The 21,715-nt window shown below is 41.0% G+C and overlaps 1 protein-coding gene across 1 annotated transcript in view; it reads left to right on the top strand.

The window, feature by feature from the left end:
- SNX9 (sorting nexin 9) overlaps positions 1 to 13,614 on the top strand; it is a 93,681-nt gene extending 80,067 nt beyond the window's left edge. Inside the window, exons 15-18 of the mRNA XM_067542478.1 lie at positions 220 to 309; positions 1,988 to 2,102; positions 4,575 to 4,666; positions 11,563 to 13,614. Of these exons, the coding sequence (XP_067398579.1) occupies positions 220 to 309; positions 1,988 to 2,102; positions 4,575 to 4,666; positions 11,563 to 11,610 (345 nt within the window). The 3' untranslated portion in view covers positions 11,611 to 13,614. The remainder of the gene's footprint in view (positions 1 to 219; positions 310 to 1,987; positions 2,103 to 4,574; positions 4,667 to 11,562) is intronic.
- Positions 13,615 to 21,715: the final 8,101 nt, after the last annotated feature.

Genomic DNA, 21,715 nt, shown 5'->3' on the forward strand with positions numbered 1-21,715 from the left:
TACGTTGGGTGGCAGCAGATTTTAAATAAATCATCTTTTGCGCACGTTTAATTATTACCTTTTTGTCTTTTGCGTCTGGATTTTTTTGGGCCTTACGGCATTTTTGTCTCCCTACAGACACCTCTTGTTCAATACGTGTCATTTTCTATTAAATTCTGACATTAATGTGGTATGAATATTTATTTGTTTGTTAATAAATGCTGACTTCCCTTTATTTAGCCAAGGAAAGATCTCCATTTTCTGATGGAAACTAATCACGAATACAAGGGATTTCTTGGTTGCTTCCCTGACATTATAGGAGCTCACAAGGTAATTTTTTGTGTGTGGTTGGGGAAAGTGGAGTTTACAGGATAGATGAACTTGGGGGCACAGTGGGGAAGAAAAGGGAGGGGTGTACATTTGTAAAGTCAGTGGTTTGCCGGTCTGGCACTCAAATAGTCAATTTGCCCATACTCCTAATGTCAGTATTGCGGGAAACCTGTATGAAGATCTTTGTAAATGAGAAATTCTCAGGGGAGGGAATTTTTGTAAGGCCTTTTTCAAAACTATTGTTGTTAGCAATAATGTTCATGAAAACTCTAACTTTTCTTCAGCATTTATTCAACCTTAATAATAATTTATGATGGTGGAGGTTAGTAATATCCTTTATCTTTTTATGACTAATGAAGCTAATGTGGCTATCAAATACAGGAATAGACCAATATTAATGCAAAAAAACTATAGTTTTTAGAATTATATGAATACAAAAAAAGAACTCATTCTAAGTATTTGACTTGCCAGGCACACCTTGAATTCTCCTACAAATAAAGCACAATTGACTATATAGTCCTACTAAAAGATATTTTGATAAACCCAGTTTATAATGGGATATCAGTGATATATTAATATATGTAATAAATAGGTTTTCTAGTTTTGGTTGTTAGTTTTTTTCCACTGAAATTTATGAAAATTGACTTTTTTTCTAACAGAATATTTAGTTTTTTATCAAAACGTTTAAAAAAAATTCCCAAGTATTTTAAAATTTTTCTGCCATTTAAATTTTCAATTAAGAGAATGCTTTCTCATGTTATACAGGACAGGCTACAAGCAAAACTGCATTTGACGGCTTAATGTGTCTTGATAAATATATTTAACTTCTCAAAACAATTTGAGGAGTCTACCAGAACATTTGTGTACGTGACTTAAAAAAAAGAAAAAAGAAAAGCCCCCAAAAATCAACCCCAAACATCCCACAATTTTATAAAGAACATAAAATATATTTAAAAATTTGTAAATAATTGAATTTTGAAAAATGGCTTTGAGAAAATTTTATTAGTTAAGGCCTAAAACAAGAACCGGAACCTTCACTATTAGAATATCCTTTGAGAAAACATACTCTTTCATGCCAGCTGAATATTTAGTATGAAGAGTGCGTTTGAAACACATTCTCTGCAGGTTTATTCTATTTTGCATTGTTTAGTTCTGTGAAACTCAGCCTCTATTCTTCTTAGGTTAAAGGCTACTTAAATGTCATTAGGTCGCAGATGGTAAATGGGTCCTTTTGGGAAATAAGTTCTCTTGAAGCAGTTTACGTTGCACAAATCTTGAACACTGTAATACGTAGGCAATAGGTCCAAGAAGCATTTGGAAGCTGAAGGTATTCAGACATGTTCCATCTAGAATTTCACTATGTTTTGGAAGCTTTGTCTCTTGTACCCCTCCTATAACTATGTATGTTTTGTGTATCAAACCCCATTTGTGTACTTGTGCTGTCTGCTTCAAAACCAGTCAGTGCTCATGTCTTCTGCCACTTCCCCCCCACCCCACTGTCATAATCAAAAGATATCTAAAACTAAAAAACATATTATGGGGGAAAATATTGAAAGGCAGAAAGAATCAGTTGTTGTTCACATCATGCTATGGATTTGTGTGTCTAGTTGTTTTAAGCTCATGTGATAATTTTTCATTTGATTGCTGTTTTAATCATACTGCATTTTGGTCTTAACAGGGAGCAATAGAAAAAGTGAAGGAAAGTGATAAATTAGTTGCAACAAGTAAAATAACGCCACAGGACAAGCAGAACATGGTGAAGCGTGTGAGCACTATGGCTTATGCATTACAAGGTAAAACAAACTTGAAGTTAAATGGCAAATGTTACAGACTTTGAAATACTGGTTAAGAGGAAAATTTTAAAGGGAAACTGTGTGCTGCATTATACCTAGCTCTTACATAGCACTTTTCATCCATAGATCTCATCCAAAGAGATTTACAAAGGAGGTCAGTATCATCTCATTTTACAGATGGGTAAACTGATGCATAAAGGGACAGTGACTTGCCCACGGTCACCAGTAGGCCAGTGGCAGAGCCAGGCATAGAATCCAGGTCTCCCGAGTCCTAGTCCAGTGCTCTAGCCACTAGGCAATACTGCCTCTCAAGGAGGATTACTAGCAGAATTGGCTTCTAGGTAATGTCCCAATCTGCATTTGTTGTTGAGAATTTGGGTCTGATAAAAAGCAAATGTTATTTTAGTTAATACCAAAATACTTGTTTTTACAGCCAAAATTTTAGAGTTGGTGAAAAGAAATTTTAGTTTCAGAGAACAGGAGTATCAGAAGCCCTTTATGGGAGAGAGCTATACTCAGAAAACTTTCTACCCAAAACAAAATGTTTTTAAGGTGTTTAATTAATATTCTACTTCTGTAATTGAATATGGAATCTGGAGCGTAGGAGTGTGGGGGGGTGCTGCCTGGTTTCAAGTGGTTTCCATCATATACAGGATTTACAATTTTGTTCAGTTACTCTCAGCACCCCCATTATAAAAATTGTTTCAGCATTCCTGATCTGAAGTTGACTTGATGCAACCATTTTAATTAATTTGTGAACAGGACATGTTTATTCTTGATGGGAGATTAGAATCAGACACTTTCTCATCATAGAAGGTTAGGTTGGAAGGGACCTCAGGAGGTCATCTAGTCCAACTGCCTGCTCAAAGCAGGACTAACCCCAACTAATTACTGACTTCTCTTTCCCCCCTAGATTCAAGCAATTCCTTTTTAATCCCTAAATGTCAATATTATGGCCCTAACTGGCACTATTACAGGAACTGTTATCAACCTCCTTTTGCTGGTATTACACACAGGCCAATTTTTGTATTTGTTCAGCAAAAGGGATCACTATTTTCTAAGACAGTAAAGATGTTTTTTAGGTTTGTTTGTGATTGTATTGTTCCTTTCTTCAGCAGCTTGGCTATTTTTGCCCACAATTATTTCTGGCTTTTATTAGCCTTGAAAAATGCTGTTTCATTGCAGCAGATGAAGGGATATTGAAAACATATTTACTCAAACTTGAAAAATAAAGGCATTTATCCTTTGAATGAGATACAATAAGGCCATGATTCAGGCAAGCATTTAAGTATGTGCCTAACGCTAAACATGTGCACAAGTGCTTTCTTGAATCAGGCTTTTAATGAAGGCTGTTGACTATTTCTTGAGGGTAGATCTTATTTGCTGGGCATTGTGTTGTTTGAATGCCACATTTATCTCTTCATACTAGGTTGATAGATATGGGAAATGTGAGATGCAGCATGCTGGACTCCAGAAGGGGGAGGGAGTTTCTTAAAAAGGAGTTAAACTCTCCAGTCAGGGCTTGATCTTGCAAGGTGAACCAAGTATTCAAACATAGTCCCTTTGACTTCAATGAAACTCCTCATGTGCTTAAGTTCAAGTATGTGCTTTGGTGCCTCAAGGCCAGAGTGCTCAGTACCTGCAGGAGCAAACCCTTAGAATGTTAATGAAGAGAACCTATTTCAGCCTTTCTGGCCGATAAGGTGATGATGGAACATGCACCTCTGTGAGGAAAGATGAAAATGGTGAGCAGGGTGGGGGCTTCAGGACATGAATTGGGATGCAGAATCTTTCCTCTTCCTCTGCCACCACCCCGTAGAAGATGTATTCTATCTGATTACTTCCATACCTAGCCACAAGCCCAACTGCTTGGTTCTGTGAGTCTATCAGATCTTGCAAGGTAAATAGTCAGGCTGGGTCAGCATGTGAACGGGAGACCATGACGCTGCAATGAAAGTTGTTGTGGATTTAGTAAGGGATGTTCTTCCTTCAGAGTCGGTACTGAACCAATGTCTCAATGCAGTATTGGGGACTTCTGCTGACAATGCTATCTTTGCGCTAATTAATAAAAATTACTGCTTTTCATAAGTGTGTGGATGTTTAACCCCGGTGTCCTTGCCAGATTCCAGTTTAGGTAATTTCCATTTTGCCTACAGGTTTTAGGTAGATACTATATCCTTTTTACTTAATTTAGTAAACTGTTTGTGGCTGCACTTCAGTGAATCGATCTCTATTGTATGACTTAATTTGTTTTGTAAAGTAATGTAAGCTCCATGGAGAAAAGGCACTATAAAAGTTCAAAGTAGTAGCACAGTATTCCCAAAGTAATTGTACTGACTGGGTTTGGTGCCGAATTTGGTATAAAAACAAGACTGCACTTCTAGCCACACAGTAACTAATCCAAACTAATGAAACTGCCCCTGTCAGTGAGCATTTTTTCTAAATTAGTTTGTATCCTATGTTTGATTACAGCTGAGATGAATCATTTCCACAGTAACCGGATTTATGACTACAATAACGTGATCCGTCTGTACCTGGAACAGCAGGCAGAGTTTTATGAAACGGTAAGCTGCAGCATTTCAGTGCTGATTTTTAGTGCATGCTGTACTGCCATTTATTTTGTCAGAAACGCTAGCTGTGTATTAGTCATTTTTTGTATGCACACACCTTTAAAAGCAGTTGTCTGAAAGGCAATTTTACATTTAGTTTAAAATATAGGAACAAAAGATTAACTGAAAACATGTTCTATAGAGACTTTCAAAAATAAAACTTTGCAGCACATGGAACTTCACTGTATAATATATTGCATTCAAATAAACTTCTTCCAAAGAACTGCTAAGTCAAATATTGAGGAAATGGTTGTGCTCACTTAATGAGCCTCTTCTCTTTGATATTTTGTTTTCTCTTCATTGTGCAGTATGGGTCCACTGCCTTATTTACTGCACCCCTTTTAAACCCTGCTGTAAAGACAGACTTATTACTCTCCTCGTGGGCCTTTCTATGGTGCTCAACTGAAGACATTGGGAGCTTTGCTTTGAATGTATAAATTGCTATACAATGCTAAGTACTCTGAAAAATTAAGTCCAAGGCATCTCAAATGGGGCATCTAAAATTAATGGCTACTTTTGACCTTCGTCTCTCTGTGCCTCATCTTTCCACCTGTAAATGGGAATAATACTCCTTGCTCGTCACACAGGGACATTGTGAAGATAGATTATGTAGTTTGTGAAGTACTCAGATGCTCACCAGAGGAAATTAATAATTCTATATTCTGAGCTGTGTTCGACCCATTTGCTGTAAATAAGATTTAGAACCATACATTGACCATGAGGGAAAAAACACAACAAAATATTGAATGTTGCTCATTCAGTGAGCACGATCCAGTGCACCGAATGAGGCAGAGGTCCTGTGGAAAAACTAGTATGTGATCATGTAATCAAAGATTGAATCATGCATATGCATAATGGGTCTCAGCTAAGTTTGCATAGGCAACCTTAATTCTGTCCTTTCCTAACTTTTGAGTGCTTGACTTAGCAAACTTAATGTTCTCTTTAATGTAGTAGTTTTTGTGCGTAATTTACTAGGGTTTTTCAAAATGCAAACTGAAAAACAAATTTCATCATGTGGCATCCTACTGACACCCACATGGGTCATCAGTAGATTGGCGCCTTTTATCTTCACAGCATAGATCTTTGCCACTTGAGCTAATGGAGTAATTAACAGCAAATAAATGATCTTCTGTGGGGACCAGCACTAAAGGGTGATGAGAGAGACACTTTGCTAGTGGGTTTCATGGATATTTTCTGACAGCAGAAGAATCGTGGGGCTCAGGAAAGCTGGATTCCTTTTCAGGCTCTGGAGGGGAGTGTGCTTTTAGTGGGCACACCCTTCTGCCTGTTCTACACCCCTGGCTCGTTGTGCCACTCCCATTCTCCTTGCCTTGTCCAGTCCAGTCTCCATTCCTCAGTCTAGTCCTATTCTCATTGTCGTCCTATTCCCAGTCATCTTGCCCAGCCAGTCCCAGTTCCTTCCTCCTGCCCCAACTCCCTCATCCAATCTTCCTGGTCCTCCCAGCCCTACTCAGCCTCCCTCCCAGGGTCCTCATTCAATCTGTCTTCCCCTCAGCTGCCCATTTCCCTCATCTGAGTCTCTTTGCCCAGCAACTCCCAGCTGCACCCATCCACTGGTCCAATCTGTCTTCCTTTTCCCCTACCCCTTGGTTTCCAGTCTCTGTGTCCAGCCAGTCCCCAATCTCCCATCTCCCCAGTCTCCTTATCTGAGCCTAGTGACCCCTCCCCCACCCACCACAGACTGGTTCCTGGCTTTTCCCCCCCATGTTTTCCACACCATCTCCCATTCTCATCCCATCTTTCCCCATCCCCCAGTAAGAGTTTCTCTTATCCCCTTCATCCCAGACTCCTTGTCCTAAGATATTCCTGTCCTACTTTTCCTCTCCCAGTCCAGCTTTTTCCCCCTCTGCATTCAAATCAGACAGCTTCCTCCACTGTGCTGCCTGGGTGCCAGAAAGGATGTCATTGGGAGCATAGGAGAGAGAGACTCTTTGCTCTGTTTGGTGCCTGGGCCGGAGCAGGTATTACAGGGAAAGTCTGGCTTTGCCCCCATGGCTGGAGCGTGCTCAGTTGCCCTGTGAGGATGGTGCATGCACAGTCAGGAGATAATGAAGAGTTGAGCCTTCTCATTGAGGAGTGAATCTTCAGAGTTTAACTGTTAAAACTTTTACGTCTCTATGCAGTATGAACTGCAACTTTTCAAAGGCGTATAACTTGGTGAAATTTGGGTGCGTTTTCATGGGGACAGCAAAAGGCCCATTCCTGTCACATGAAATTAGGCAGTACTTGGTCTTAAGTCTCTGCTCCAAAGCATGAGTTCTACAAAGAAAAAGTTGCTAGAATTTTTAACATGTGCAAAACAATATATTTTCTGTAGGCTTGTTCTCAGAAATGGCTGAACCACTTTTTTCACTGACATTTTCAAAAAGGTTCACTCTGAGACAAAAAACCAGCTTGGAAAATTTCAATCCAAGTGGTTAAAGTTTGGCATACAACTGAAAACAGAGCCTCATAGTGTAGGGCAACTTTAATAGGTGGTGGTACTAGAACATTACAGAAAAGACAAGAAAACAATTTCACACTGTAAAAAAGAAACTGAAGTTGAGAGCATAAAGAGAACAAAGCAGAAATGTGTGTGTATGCACAAACAGAGGTTTGGATAGAAGGATAATATAAATAAGGATCCTAATTAATTTAACCAGAACTGCAAGATAAAGTATCAGAGTCACTCATTGGGTTCTGTTGGCAGAATTTTGGCTGTAGGAGCTAAGTAGTGGAAAGTTTATCAACGAATAAGACCATAATGCAGATTTACTGCAACCTCTGCTCTACAAGAATGCCCAGAGCTGGTTATGTTGCATTATAAAGTGGATGGAGCTGCCTGGCCAAGAGATGTGCTGAATGAGCCTCTGCCATGAGCAGATTTTACAGCTGTCTTTTGACAGAATCACACAGAGAAGGGTGGCGATAATATGACCTCCTGTCTGCCACCAGGGTGATTTCACCCTCGGGTGCAGCCGTCCCAGCAAGCCCAGGGGTCTATGCAATTCGCATAACTCCTACTCTCTCAAAGGTGAATGTGGCCAAAACTGCAGATTCAAACCAACAGAAAAAATAATGTAATTAAATAAATGTGTGGTATATTTCAAAGGGAGAGGGGGAGAATGTATGAGTTCAGCCACAACAATGTGCAAATCTTTCTCCCACATTGCATCTAAGCACAGAAATACATTTTACAGTTTAAGGCTCTGATTCTCATTAGCACTGTCTTTTTACACCTTTCTGGCAGTGTAAGGCCGTTTTAAAGTGGGGGTATTATAATTTACTTTCACTTTAAGGCCCCCTTGCAGTGCCAGATTGGTGTAAAATAGCTTTAGCATAAATGAGAATTGGGTCCTATGAATTCAATGGCAGGTGGCCAGCCCAGTTATTAATACTATGAATAACACAAGAGAACATACAGTATGTGATTTAGTAAAATAGCGATTGGCAACTAATTGACCCACCTGTTGCTGTATGTAGGTTTACTGTACTCAAAAATACTTAAGTGATTAAAATTATTGCCCAGATGTTAGGGTTGTGAGTGAGTGTCTGCAAAAACCACTCAATATGATTGACAGATCACACCTAGCCAGTTCGTTAAATCCAGATGCATTCAACGCATGCATGGATTTATGTGTATGCCCACATGTTAACTTCTGGATATTAGTTCAAGAATCCTCATCCACCAAGTACTGTAAATTGCATTTACATTTGCTGGCAGGAGCTCAAGACCTACTTAACCCAAAGAGTTAAGCTTAAATGAGTGATTTTTTGAGGGAAGGGATTTTTTTTATTTAAACAAAGTTGCATCACTGCCTTGGCAAATGACAATTGTCCAAATACTGAAGAAACAATGCGCTGTTATGGTTTGGAGCTCTATCTATTAGCGTTAAATTTAAATGCTTTTATTATTCAACTTTAGCAGGGCATTAATTGGCTGTCAGTACATATAACTGCTTTTCAAGTTTCTTTAGATGATCAACCTGAACTTCTAAAACCAGAACTTAATTCAAGACCATTAGATTTTCTTTCAGTAATCTATCACTAGTGTGTATCTTGCATGCTCTGATATTCCCACTGTCAGGCTGTCTGGAGGGGCTCAGAAGCGTGACTACCAGCCTCAGGGCAGATTGTTAAGAAGCAGGGCACAAACCCCAAACTGGTTGTGAGTTCTATACTTAGATTTCCCAACCAACTATTAAGTGTGCACTCCTCAAGCACTATAGCAGCCTTAACATGAAGTTAGACCGTTCCCTTGGGTTTTTCAGTCTATCTTGCCACCCAAGCAAGCTTGCCTTTGTGATAGATGGTCCCTTACACCAAAAATCACAACAATATTCAGGTTGCTTCCAATCCGAAATGACCAGTTGCCCACTCCAGGTCAGTTGCATCCTACATTTCTCATTAAAGATGTTTGTAGCCAGTCCTATAATAAACTAACTCAAGATTTATTAACTAAGAAAAGAAATGAGATGGGAGGGGGGTTGGGTTGGTTTTTTTTTGTTTTTTTTTTTAAACAAGGTTAAAGCAGTTAAGCATATATGAGAGTTAGTTTAATGATCCAAAAAGGTAACAGAAGCTGCTGTAATATGCAAGCTCATACGTCCTTTAGGGCTAACCCAGGTGAAGCCCTGGGGAGCTCTTGTTTGTGCTTAGAAATCATCGTTCCTCAGAATTCAAGCAGTTTAGAGAGAGAGTTCCTTCCTGTCAGGGATTTTATTCTCTTCCCCCTGAATTCAAACTGATGGGACGAGTCCATCTGCATCTTTCCTCTTCATGGATACAGGAGGGGAGCAATCAACAAATTCTTTGTTCTTTCATGTTTCACAATGCCTCATTTGGTTTCAATAGGCCTTTTTGGCAAGCAGGACCTAATATCTTCTGTTGGAAATCAGCATTTCTACAATCCTGTTTGACTTACACAATTATAGAGGTTACAGTGCAAACACTTTATAAAACCTTATAACGTGGAATACAGATATTCTAAAGATTTAATACATGCAGCATCCTACAAGCATTTCATAAAGCCTAAACACATTCTTAGAAATCTAATAAGTCTTTTAACAACACTAACAAACAGGGGAGTGAGACTGGTCTCCAACTATGCATTTGTCATTGTTTTGTGAGGCCTAGGGGCCTTGGCATGAGGTGGCACCTGGTCTGCCACTGTCTCACACACCAAAATGATGAAAGTTCTCACCAATTTAAATTTAAAAAACAAGTGCGTGCAAACCATTGTAAGTGACAGTCAAGATCTTAGACCAGTGTCTCAAAGTGGAACTGAGGCCAAGGCACAGACCTAAATATCTGTGAACAGGAAGTGGTCAGAGACTAATCTCCCCACAAATCAACAATGAGGGATAGTATATTGAGATATTATGTGTGGAATAAGAGTGATTTTTAGCCCAAACAGTACAGTAGACCCTCAAAGCTACAAACTGACTGGTCAACCACGCACCTCATTTGGAACCGGAAGTACACAATCAGGCAGCATCAGAGGCAAAAAAAAAAAAAAAAATGCAAATAAGTAAAGTACTGTGTTAAACAAACTACTAAAAAAATTAAGGGAAACCAGCATTTTTCTTCTACATAGTAAAGTTTCAAAATTGCATTAAGTCAGTGTTCACTTGTAAACTTTGAAAGAACCACCATAATGTTTTGTTCAGAGTTACAAACAGCCTCCATTCCTGTCTATGGTTAGATATTAGGGGATTTCCAGCAAAGCTATTTCTTGATTGTCTGTGTGTGTGTTGCCTTCTACACTGGAAAAGAAAACTAGGGCCTGCAACATGGGAAAGTAAAAGAAAGGAAATATTACTTCTTTACTTTGATTCCCAGTAGCTATATAACTTTAACAAGCTGAAAGGGAGAGTTCTATTATGCTGAGTCTCCACTAGCCATTTTCCCTTAGTCTCAGACTCCTAGACCTACTTCAGACTTACATCAGCTTAAAACCATTTACCAATATGCAATTTACATTTTGAGGAGCCAGAAGATGATGTAGCTTAAAGTATAGGCAGACTTACTCTAATTTACACGCTCTTAACTCCCTTTTCTCGCTGCTCTTGCTCCACTACTCTTTCAGTCCCTCGTGTTACTAGTACTATAAGTGGATGGGACCTTGAGTGGGTTTGATTTGGTATAACATATACTTTGGGGGAGTGTCTCAAGAATTAAGTTATGAATTGAGACTCAGAAGCCCCTCTGAATTTGTACCAGAATATTTATGGTTAAAGCCACTTTGAGCTGTTCAGTTCCTCTCTCTCATGATTCTCCTATAATTAAAATGAATTTCTTAGACTCTAAGGAATGGAAATCCTTTTGCCCCTGGATGAGCAGAAATGGTTGCTAGTAGGTGGATCTTCAGTCTAAAGCATTGTTTGTCTCAGTGCAGTTGCTACTGGACATGTCACCAAAAGCATCACTTTAGTTTGCATTAATTGGCAATTTTGGGTCTCAGTAGAAAAGCACAGAATGGGCCTTGAGAATTACCTAACCTCTCACCACTAATGTGTCCTTCCAGGTCAGGATTGAGGCACGTTGGTACAACAGTGTAGGAACCTTACACTGCTACTGCCCATGTTGTACCTGTTCTGTCAATAACTAGAGAGGCTGAGAGTCTAGAGCTGTCAGTCAGATATCTTTCACGAGCACTAAATGCACAGAATTGTTAAGGTGGGTGGGACAGCACTGCATCTACCAATACTGTTTTCCTAAGATGAAAGTTTAGTAGTTGAGGAATGAATCAACTGAAATTCTCTCTGCAGAGAGCTCTAAAATAAGCATGAAAGCTATGTAATTGAAATATGTAAGGTAGTCATGCTGTTCATGTACTCTGTTTGTTCTAGATTGCACAAAAGCTGAGACAGGCACTTGGCCGCTTTCCGGTGATGTAAGAATAAAAGGGGATGGATAAAGAAGAACAACTCCGAAGTGCTTTTCTGATTTGGGGGCAATGCAAATAAAAGCTTGTTAGTCTTTGCCATCCAAGAAACCAAAAAAACAAACAAGTAACCAAAAGGAAAAAAAAACCCGAGTTTCAAAAAAGAGTGAAAATAATTTAAGATGTGTACTTTCATCAGCCTTAGTTTTTGCCCTCCAAAAAACAAAACAAAATATGAATTGCAAAAAAGAGTGAAAATAATTTAATGTTTACTTCTTCAGCCTAAATGTATCAGTTATTTAGGTTTATATTTATCTTGAATGCCCTCTGTCCATACCTATTTTTTTAAACAAAAGCTCTGTCTTGCTGGTAAGTGCTGTTAATTGTAGGGATTGAAATTGTCAAACTAGTCTGTGTTGCCATGGATTACAAACAGATTCATGGTTTGTCGTAAATTCTTCCAGTTCACTCTTACCAGTGTCAGATAACTAGAGGTTTTTGTTGTTGTTTGTTTTTTCATTTAAAAAAAAAGTGAATAAACCAGAAAAAGGTGGGGGTTTTATATATTTTTTTTATTTTCCTTATATCCCATTCAGCCTTTTGTTGGGATTCTTTTCAGCAGCTATAAAAATTCATGTATGTTTCAGTTGCATATTCAAGATAAACTCTTGAGGTTGTTTTGTTCAGTGACCATTTTGCTCTATATGGTTGTGCTCTCCAATATGTAGCCAAAGCACACAGTCTCCATAACATGATGGCTGGCAAAGCGTTCACTTTTTCCCATAATTGCTTAATAGTCTGTTATTGTGGAACAAAGCCTCGCAGCTTGAGTGTGTTGGGCTCTCCCTACCTTCCTGGCCATGCACTGTGCAAAAAAAAGATGTTAACCAAGGAAAGAGCCATTCCGGGAAACTGGAAAAATATTCTTTCACACCAGCAGTCTGACCCCCATTAAATATTATGCAGCCATGGGCTACCTCTGATAGGGTACTCAGTGCTGTGTACTGGCCCTCATCCTTCCTTTTGCCCCATAGGAGTCAGAGTATCCACAGAGATGACATTTCCAGTCACTTCTGACACAAGGTGGTAGAAGTCCCAAGATTACTGCCTAACTCAGGTCTTCACATAGTAGCACAACATGCTACGCTTTAAAAAAATTAATTCATAGCACAAAAAGGAAAAAAAAAATTTCTAGTGCAAACTAAAGTGTGACCTCTGAGGTGTTCAATAAAATCCTGCATGTGTGGCAAATAAGTTATTAAATTAAGATGGAAGTTGCAAATGATATATGGTGTTCACAGGACATGAATGGGACAGTCATTGTCTTTACTAGCAAAGTGCTACTAAATGCCTAGACTTCAGGAAAACTTAGTGTTTGGTTACCATCCAGTATTTCATGTAATGCCAGAACCAAACCAGGATGCCAAACTGCAGCATTTGTTAAAATCTTCCCTCAAATATAAGCAACTTAAGAAAAAATTCATTTTACCCACAGAGCCATTCTAAGCGACAAGTACATTCTGTTGGTTCTATTGTTGCCTTACTCTGTTGTGCATTGCTGTCATTTTTGTGTCCTAATATTTTTACAATAAAAGAGAAATCTGGATCTGCCTGAATAACTTAAGCACACAAAAAATCTCTAAGCCTGAGTCCAGATGCTCTTTAGTGTCACGGGTTTTGTTCATATTTTATAAATATTTTTTTGTTTTCTCTTAATTTAGTTGTTTTCTTCCAAATCCATAGAGCAGTGTTTGATACAGTCATTTAAATATATGTACAAATTGTAAAGAATATGTATAAATGTTTTACACCAAATGTAAGATCTTGCCTGCATGTAGAAGCAACTTATAAAATAAATCATTATGAAGTGTACAGTAAATTCTGAAAGCGCTAACACTTTTTTTCAGTCTTTGTATATTCACTTTTCTGTGATGAAAGTTCTTTGTATTGGGGGATTTCCTTTTACGAAGCTTTGAGTTGACCCTGTTGCACTAAGTTGCAGGTGCTGCATCTCTAACTGGGCAGATGGCTTTGGAACCTAAGCATAGGGTATCCATTTCCAGTGGGGGGAAGCTACGTGTGTAGCAACTCTGTCAGACAAATAAAACTATTTGAAACAAGCAAATCTGTTTAAGTTCTAGAAAATAAATTCCTTAAACTGTTAATAAATATTTATGTATACCCATCGGATTATATATGTTCTTGGAGAAGATCATATGGCTTCTTAACTTGAAGATGCAGTGTGAGGTTCAAACATTGCTTTGCTTCCCCAGGTTATGCAACCTAGCCAGCACAGGAATGAAAAAGCATCCACTTCCTCCATAAAGGCAGGAGAGAAGGCAAATACCATACAGCTTGTGATGTTAAAAAAACAAACATCCCACCAAGCACTACCTCAGTATTGCTAGACGGAGCTGAGTCCATGAGATGGAAGTGGTCTACAAAATGAGAATGTTGGCAGGCTCTTGGCTTAATTAGTTAAATGGCAAATGAGGGAATCATTCAGTTAACTTCAGGGAGTTGGAGAGCACAACAGTGGAAAAACTAAGATTTTCACAGCTGTAGCACAAACACTCCCACCTCTAAGCAATAAAATGTGATCAAGAGTGCATTTCTGTGCAATCTTTGCACATTTTATGTAATAGGATGAGGCTGAATGAGTACCCACAGAAGTATCAGAAGGCCCTAGAAATGCATTTCTTGGCATGTTTGTTTTCCCATGATTGATTAAATATGTGTCCTATCCAAACAATGAGACAGCTCCATTTCTGTCAAATTTTGGAGTTAGCATTTGTTAACCAACCTGGCATTAAACCAATCCTGGGAAGTGATTGAGTAATCACCTCTTTCCCAGAATGCTATTATAAAAATAAATACAAACATACAACAAAGTGGTTCCTTGGAGAATAGTAGCTGCATTTCTTCATCTGCAGTGACTCATCACAGTTCTAAAGGGGAAAAAATTCTAGTGATGTGAACATCTACCCCACCTGTTCATAGTGTGGAAGCTATAAGTAAGCCTATGAACACGTTGAAGGACAATAAGAACTAGGCAGGGACCACTTCTCCCACCATCAAAATGCAGTAATGTAGGGAGTAGAAGATGCCACTATTTAACAGTGCACAACAACTTCATACAGAAAGTGAAGAAATTCACCATAAGCCCTTGAAATAACAGAATTACAGTCCTAGGCACCATTTAAAATCCTTGTCCCACAGCGTCTTCCAGGGTAGACTCCCTTCAACGATGCTGACTGTTCAAGAGAGAGAAGGAGAAACTCCTTTCATGCTTCACAGTAGTAAATGAGAAGGGTGAGGACTCTTGGCTTCCACAGCCTACCATAGTTACCAGAACTGGAACAGGGCTAGGACACCTATACTACATCTCATGCAAAAGGACATCAGCTGCAAGTATTGTTCTTTGGGTGAGATGTAATCCAGAGAACCTCCTAACACCAGTCCAGGGTCTTAGTTCAGCACTGACCCAAGCAAAGGTGGCTTTTTGCAGCACCGAAGAGTCATCTCATGAGAGCACTGACCACGTCTGACCTTCCATGGGCAAGACGTAATAGAATCATAGTACAAGCTACTTTGCCAGTTAACAAAATTAGCTTTATATACTTCAGCAGCCTTGTAAAAAGATGGGGGTGGGGGGGAATTCAGAGCTGTTCTTGTGAGACTGGTTCAACATTAATTCCCGTTACTTTTTTCCTCACCCCTACAACTAATGGTAGCGTCCTACCAAATGTACAGTCCATTCTAGTCAATTTCATGGCCATAGGATTTGAAAATTGGTCAGTTTCAGATAGTTTCATCTGAAAGTTCAGGGTTGTAACTGTGGGATCCCGACCCAAAATGGGGTTGGGGGAAGGTGGATGGAAGGATTGCCATCCTCATGTCTGTGCTGTAAGGGCAGCAGGAAGGTGTTTGATCTTCCCCTGTGCTGCTCAGAGCGCCCCAACCTGGCTGGGACTAGCAGCTAGGGACCCCTGAGTGGGGTGGTCCCAGCAGCATGGGGGGGATCAGCTTTCAAAGGGAAGGGCCCATTTCAGGATCTGAGACACTCCCCCCCCCCCCTTTGTCTTGGAACAAAATTCCAGAATTTCATTTGGGAAAATAATTAAAATGACACTGCGTTTAGGCCTTCTCAACACTACTTTTATGTCATGTCACATATTATGCCATGACAACATAATAGTCAAAATATTTTGTCTCTTACCATTTATATTTTATTTTATAAATTGGTTTAATTTGCTTTTGAATACCATACCTTTGCATATTATATATTAGTGAAATACAGTACAGGCTGCTTTTTAGACTCAGGGTTGTGGCAAGGATTTATACCAAGCTAGAGGTGCATATTAGCATCATTATTATTTGTATTACTGTGGTGACCACGTGTGCGGCAAACACTGAACTAAACGACAGTCCCTGCCCCAAAAATTTTGCATGTAACAAAATACTGCTTTGTGGGGTGTTTTGGGTGTGAAACTGAATTCCTGGCATCTGACCACCATACAAAGGCAGTGCACAGGTTTCACTGTATTTGGGGCTATCATGATCACAGGAGCATAGGGCTGGCCTTTAAAGGGGGCACTAGCAAATAGCTCTCACAGGGAAACTTGTAGCTGAACTCAGCCCCCGTTTCCGTGTCTAGATGTACAAACCAAAAGAGGTGATGGAAATGAAGCATAGCTTCCATGGTAAATAAGACTATTGTTTGCTTACTTAGCTGTAGATAAACTTTACACAGGAAGCCAGTTACTGCTATCTCCATTCTAGCTGCTGATTATAAATGTATTTGTTGCTCTGGCAGAGAAAACACCAGGACTGGGGGCCTTGTTTACATTTTTGAAGGGCTGCATAAGCAAAATGTAAACAAGTCCCCCAATGAGTAAGATACACAGTCACAATCACGAGAGACCATCTTGCAGCTGTACGATCAAGGGCTGCTGTACTTGAAAGTAACTATCCAATACAAATATAAAAGCTTTAGATCTGATTTTAATCGGGGTAATTCCACTGTAGCTAAAGAGGTTAGACAGTTGTAATCAGATTGTGGGGTTAGAAAGTTGGTGCTGAAAGCAAATGGGCAGGGCAGTTCATTGAGACAAAAAAGGGCTAGTGGGAAAGGTTGAGGTTCTGCATCCAGCACACTGAAAGGGTAGAAAGGAGCCTTTTTTCCAGGTGGCTGGGCAGCCAAATTCCTGCCTGATTGATTTATGCTGCTGGAGTTATGTTATAATATGGAGTGTTAGAATGCTACAGCCATGAGAGGGGAGGGTTTTTTAAAACAATTTTTAAATAAAAATATAAGAATAAAGAAAGGACCTTCTTCACTAGGATTGTGTATTGCAAGAGAGAAACACTGACATTCCATGAAAACATGGCAGCCCTTGAAGCGAGCAATCCAGACCCGAAGTTAGATGAGACTTTTTAGTCTGTAGATGATCTGACTCTGAAGCCCTCAGTGCCCTCTCTGCTGCTCTTACTCACACACAGCAGCATGCTACGCTGCAAGGAAGTGTAATTCTTGCTGACATCTGTGGTTCTACTCGTAGCATTAGGTGCTACTCAACCTGAGGAAGGATGGCACAGTAAGTGAGGGATACCCCTGTACCTGTACTGTCCATAAAAATGTCAATGTCCAAGCCTTTTCCTCTCCATGTTTGCCAGTCTATTGCTGCAAGACCATTTCTTCTAGCTAACACTCTCCCCTCCCGATTTTTCTTTCACTCAGGGCGGGAGGGGAGGGAAGATGCTGAACTTAGTCTATTGTCCACCTAAGCCCTTTTAATGCACCTCTCACAATGCTACCTAAGAAATATCAGCACTATATTTTAAAACCAGGTGCCTTTTTCCTATTGTCTCCTCTCTCGCTTCTTCCTAGATGCACATTCTTTACCACCATGTGTTCTTTGGGCCTGGTCTACACTACAAACAGCCATCGACAGAAGCCACCTTACATTGATAACGTATGCATCTACACTACCAGGTCCCTTCTAACTTACGTGTAACACTGACAATTATTTCCCTCCCCCCCCCCAAAGGTGTAGTGCTTTTAATCAAGGTTGATGGAGAGACAGTGTAGACCCAGCATTGTGTAAATCACCCGAATTGGCCTCCAGGAGGTATCCCATAATGCTCCACTGTAACCGCGCTGAAGATCGTTTTCAACTCGGCTGTACAGCAGCCACATACACCGCAATCAGCCCCCTCCCTTTGAAGCCCCAGGCAATTTTGAATTCCCATTTCCTGTTTGGCCAGCATAGCTGATCATGGTGACTCAATACTCCAGCCTGGAGTGCACAGGAGGTGGTGGATCTTAACTGTCTGTGGGGCGAAGCGTCTGTGCAGGCACAGCTCTGATCCAGCTGACAAAACCGACATCTACGCAAAGATTGCGCAGGGACACGGGAGAAGGGCTACACCGAGGACATGCAGCAGTGCCACATGAAAATCAAAGAACTTCAGCAGGCATGCTAGAAGACAAGGGAGGCAAACAGTCGTTCTGGTTCTGCAGCACAGAGATGCTGCTGCCACAATGAGCTGCATGTGAGTCTCAGTGGTGACCCCCCCACCACAACCCCCAAACCCAGTGTGGACACCTCAGGCAACAACCATGAGGACATTCTGGATGAGGACGAGAATGGGAGACAGGCAAGGGCAGGGGCGCTCCATTCTCCTTGAGAGCCAGGAGCTATATTTTACCCCGGAGCAGTCTAGTCAGTCACAGGTCAGCCTGATGGCCAACGGTGATGCTGGGGAAGGCACCTTTGGGGAGTATGCCCTTATATTTTCTGTGTAATGTGAAGAAAAAGTGAGGCACAGTGGGTATCTGCTTCCCATTGACTGCTCCAGCTACACAAAGGGTGACCCCCCTGAAAGAACTGTTTATGTGCACCTGTATTGACCAGCAATCCTCTATGGAGAGCTCCAGAAAACTTTCATGGAGGTACTCTGAGACCCTTTACAGGTTTCTGGGGCAGGCTGCCTTATTTCTTTCACCACCATAGGACACTTTCCTATGCCACTCCGCTGTTAACCCTGCTGGCATCATTGCAATACACAGCATAGCAGCATAAGGACCCAGACACTCGCAGCATCTGCTCCCTTGCCCACTCTGTTACCCTCAGGAGACTAACAACACATAGGGGAGATGGTGGAAGTTTTCATTACAAGTGCTCGTACCGCAAACAATAGAGCATGTGATCTCCCACGAGGGCGGTTTCTGGGTCCCTAACAGGCCAGTGGTTTGGTTGGCAGGGATCCGAGTTGACCTCAGCATCTGCAAGTTCAGAGCAACTTCTGCCAGGAGCACTAAGGGAAGGGTGTGTAGGGGGGTTTCATGTGCTCTCTCATGGTTGCCATCACCCCACATTCTCTGCAGCCACCTCACACATTTCTTCCATCCCCAGAGCCACCTCAGACAAAGACCACAATTTAGGAGGCTTAATAGTGGTCCCTGGTCTCCAAGCAACGGCCCCCTGCAGGTTCATCACAATTTGCAGCACAAGTGCCATTGCCTATGCCATTGGGTCGTACTCACCATGGCTGGAACAGCAAATTGATTCACTGAATAGCTATTCTGATTATGTTCTGGCTTGCAATCAGTTAAACCCTGAGCATGTGGGCAAGACTCACCAGTCAGCCACATCGAAAGAATTCTCTGTAGTAACTCAGAACCCACCTCATCTAACATCCCTTCACAGGCCATTGGGCATATTTACCGCTAGTAATCTAAGGTCAATTGCCAAATTAGGCTGTCCCATCATACCATCTCTTCCATAAACTTATCAAGCTCAGTCTTGAAGCCAGCTTTGTTTCTTGCCCCCACTGCTCCCCTTGTTGTTGTTCCAGAACTTCACTCCCCTGATGGCTAGAAACCTTAGTCTAATTTCAAGTCTAAACAGCCTGATGACCAGTTTATATCCATTTGTTCTTGGGTCCACATTGGTACTGAACTTAAATAACTCCTCTTCCTCCCTAGTATTTATCCCTCTGATGTATTTTTAGAAAGCAATCATGTCTCCCCTCAACCTTCTTTCGATTAGGCTAAACAAGCCAAGCTCTTTGAATGTCCTCTGATAAGGCAGTTTCCCATTCCTCCGCTCATCCTAGTAGCCCTTCTTTGCACCTGTTCCCATTTGAATTCATCTTTCTTAAACATGGGGGACCAGAACTGCACACAGTATTCCAGATGATGTTTGACCAACGCCTTGAATGATATTGCAATGTTCTGCATTTTCAGTCTCTGCTCTGGAAACAGGACGTGTTTGTAATACTCACAACAAGATTGCACAGCTGAGTGGGATCCATGTTTCTTGGGCTATGGTGTACATGCAGCTAAGCCAGGCTTTTAAAAAAAGAAAAAGGTGCAAAAAAATATAGATTGTTTGCCCATGATATCAGGGGAAGGAGGAAACTGCATCATGGAAGGCTGACGCCATGTTCCCAATTCCTCCTGTGACAATGTTTTGATCCCATGAAGCTTTGCAGGCCCTTCCTAAAACCACCTGCAGCTAATTGCATTGTGGGATAGCTACCCCCCAGTGCACAACTCCATGCATCGATGCAAGCGCTGCTAGCGAGGATGGACTCCGACAATAAGCATGGTGTGAATACACCTGACCAACTTAATTACGGCGGCAGCTGTACATCTACTTAAATTTGTAGTATAAACATGCCCTTAGTCTCCCTTATGTCATCATTCCAGCCCCAGCAGTCTTCCTCCTCCTCCTCTGCTTCCCTCTCATGGCATGGGAGTGTTGCCAATACTGCTTTTAAACAGCCTGTAATCCCCATTTTACCCCTACCTCATGCCGAGCAGGGCACCAATCAGAGGCAGTGAAAGGTACCAAACAAGCCATATGGGACCAGGAGGTACCACTTCTAAATTGAGGGATCAGCAGCTCAATGTAATGAAGTCCCAGGCATTAGAGAGAGCATACGAGTCCTTTGAGATTGCATGGAAACCTTTTGAAGAATGCAGATGAAATGTTAAACAGAACACTGGGTTTTACTAGTGCCATTCACTGTAATATTGGAACATTGTACTTTGACTAGATGAATTTAACTCTCAGAGAATTGAATTGAGGATAAATATACTCCTGCATTCATAAGGAACAACTAAAGACTTCTCCCTACCTCATCTCCTGTTCTCTCACTCCTCTTCTTCCCCACATCATTAAAGTACCAGCTAGCCTCAGAAAAAGGCTTAGCTCAATTTTTTTTTTTTTTTTTTTTTTTAAATGGGAGCCTTGATATTAACAGGCACTGCAGGGTGCTCAGAATTCATGACAGAGGACTCATATTTAGGCCCCCAAATATAGAATTAGAAATTTAACTTTAGGCTCCCATTTTTTATCTTGGCGTATTCCCTGAACACAGTGAAGCCAGTCTTGAGAGACCACTCGAGATTGACACAAATCTGTTGCTTCACTGGGGTGGCCCTGTTATAAAAGTGGAGTGGGACTTTCTAAGCTCTGGCTGAACCACAAGTTATAGGGAATCACCTGGTAAAGTTATCTGGCCTATGTTATCCAGGAGGTCAGACATGATGATCATAATGGCCTCTTTTGGCTTAAAAAAAATTTTAAAAAAATCTAGGAATCCATTAACTATACTCAACATGCTTGGGGCTGTCTCTTAAGATAAAGGTTGCTTAATAAGGGTTGACTTTTGTACTGATTTCTCTGTAATCCATGAATGTCATTTTATCAGAAAAGGCTTCCCTGTATTAAATGGAGTTTAGTTACTCCCGTAAATAAGGACAGGGGATACTCTGAATTTACTATCCTGAAACTGCTTCTGAAGAAAGGATCTATCAGCCTCGTCATTCCACATGGCACTGATTTGCTCTAGTTTTTGGCCCTTCCATGTGAATTGTAATAAATCACCAGGAGCAGATGCTATTCATTCCAAAGTTCTGAAAGGGCTAAAGCAGCGGTTCTCAACCGGTGGGGTGGTACTTACCGGAAAGCTGGGTGGTACGCGCGCCGCCGAATCCGTCGCCGCCGGAAGGGCCCTCCCACCTGCCCATATGAACCTCTGCCGCGGAAAATGGGGAAACGGCGGAAGGGTTTCGGCGGCGGGTATTGTTTCCGCCGTGAAACCCC

Source organism: Emydura macquarii, unplaced genomic scaffold (assembly GCF_026122565.2).
Source record: "Emydura macquarii macquarii isolate MOO-44397 ecotype Brisbane River unplaced genomic scaffold, CSIRO-AGI_Emac_v2 contig_705, whole genome shotgun sequence".
Lineage (NCBI taxonomy): Eukaryota > Metazoa > Chordata > Testudines > Chelidae > Emydura > Emydura macquarii.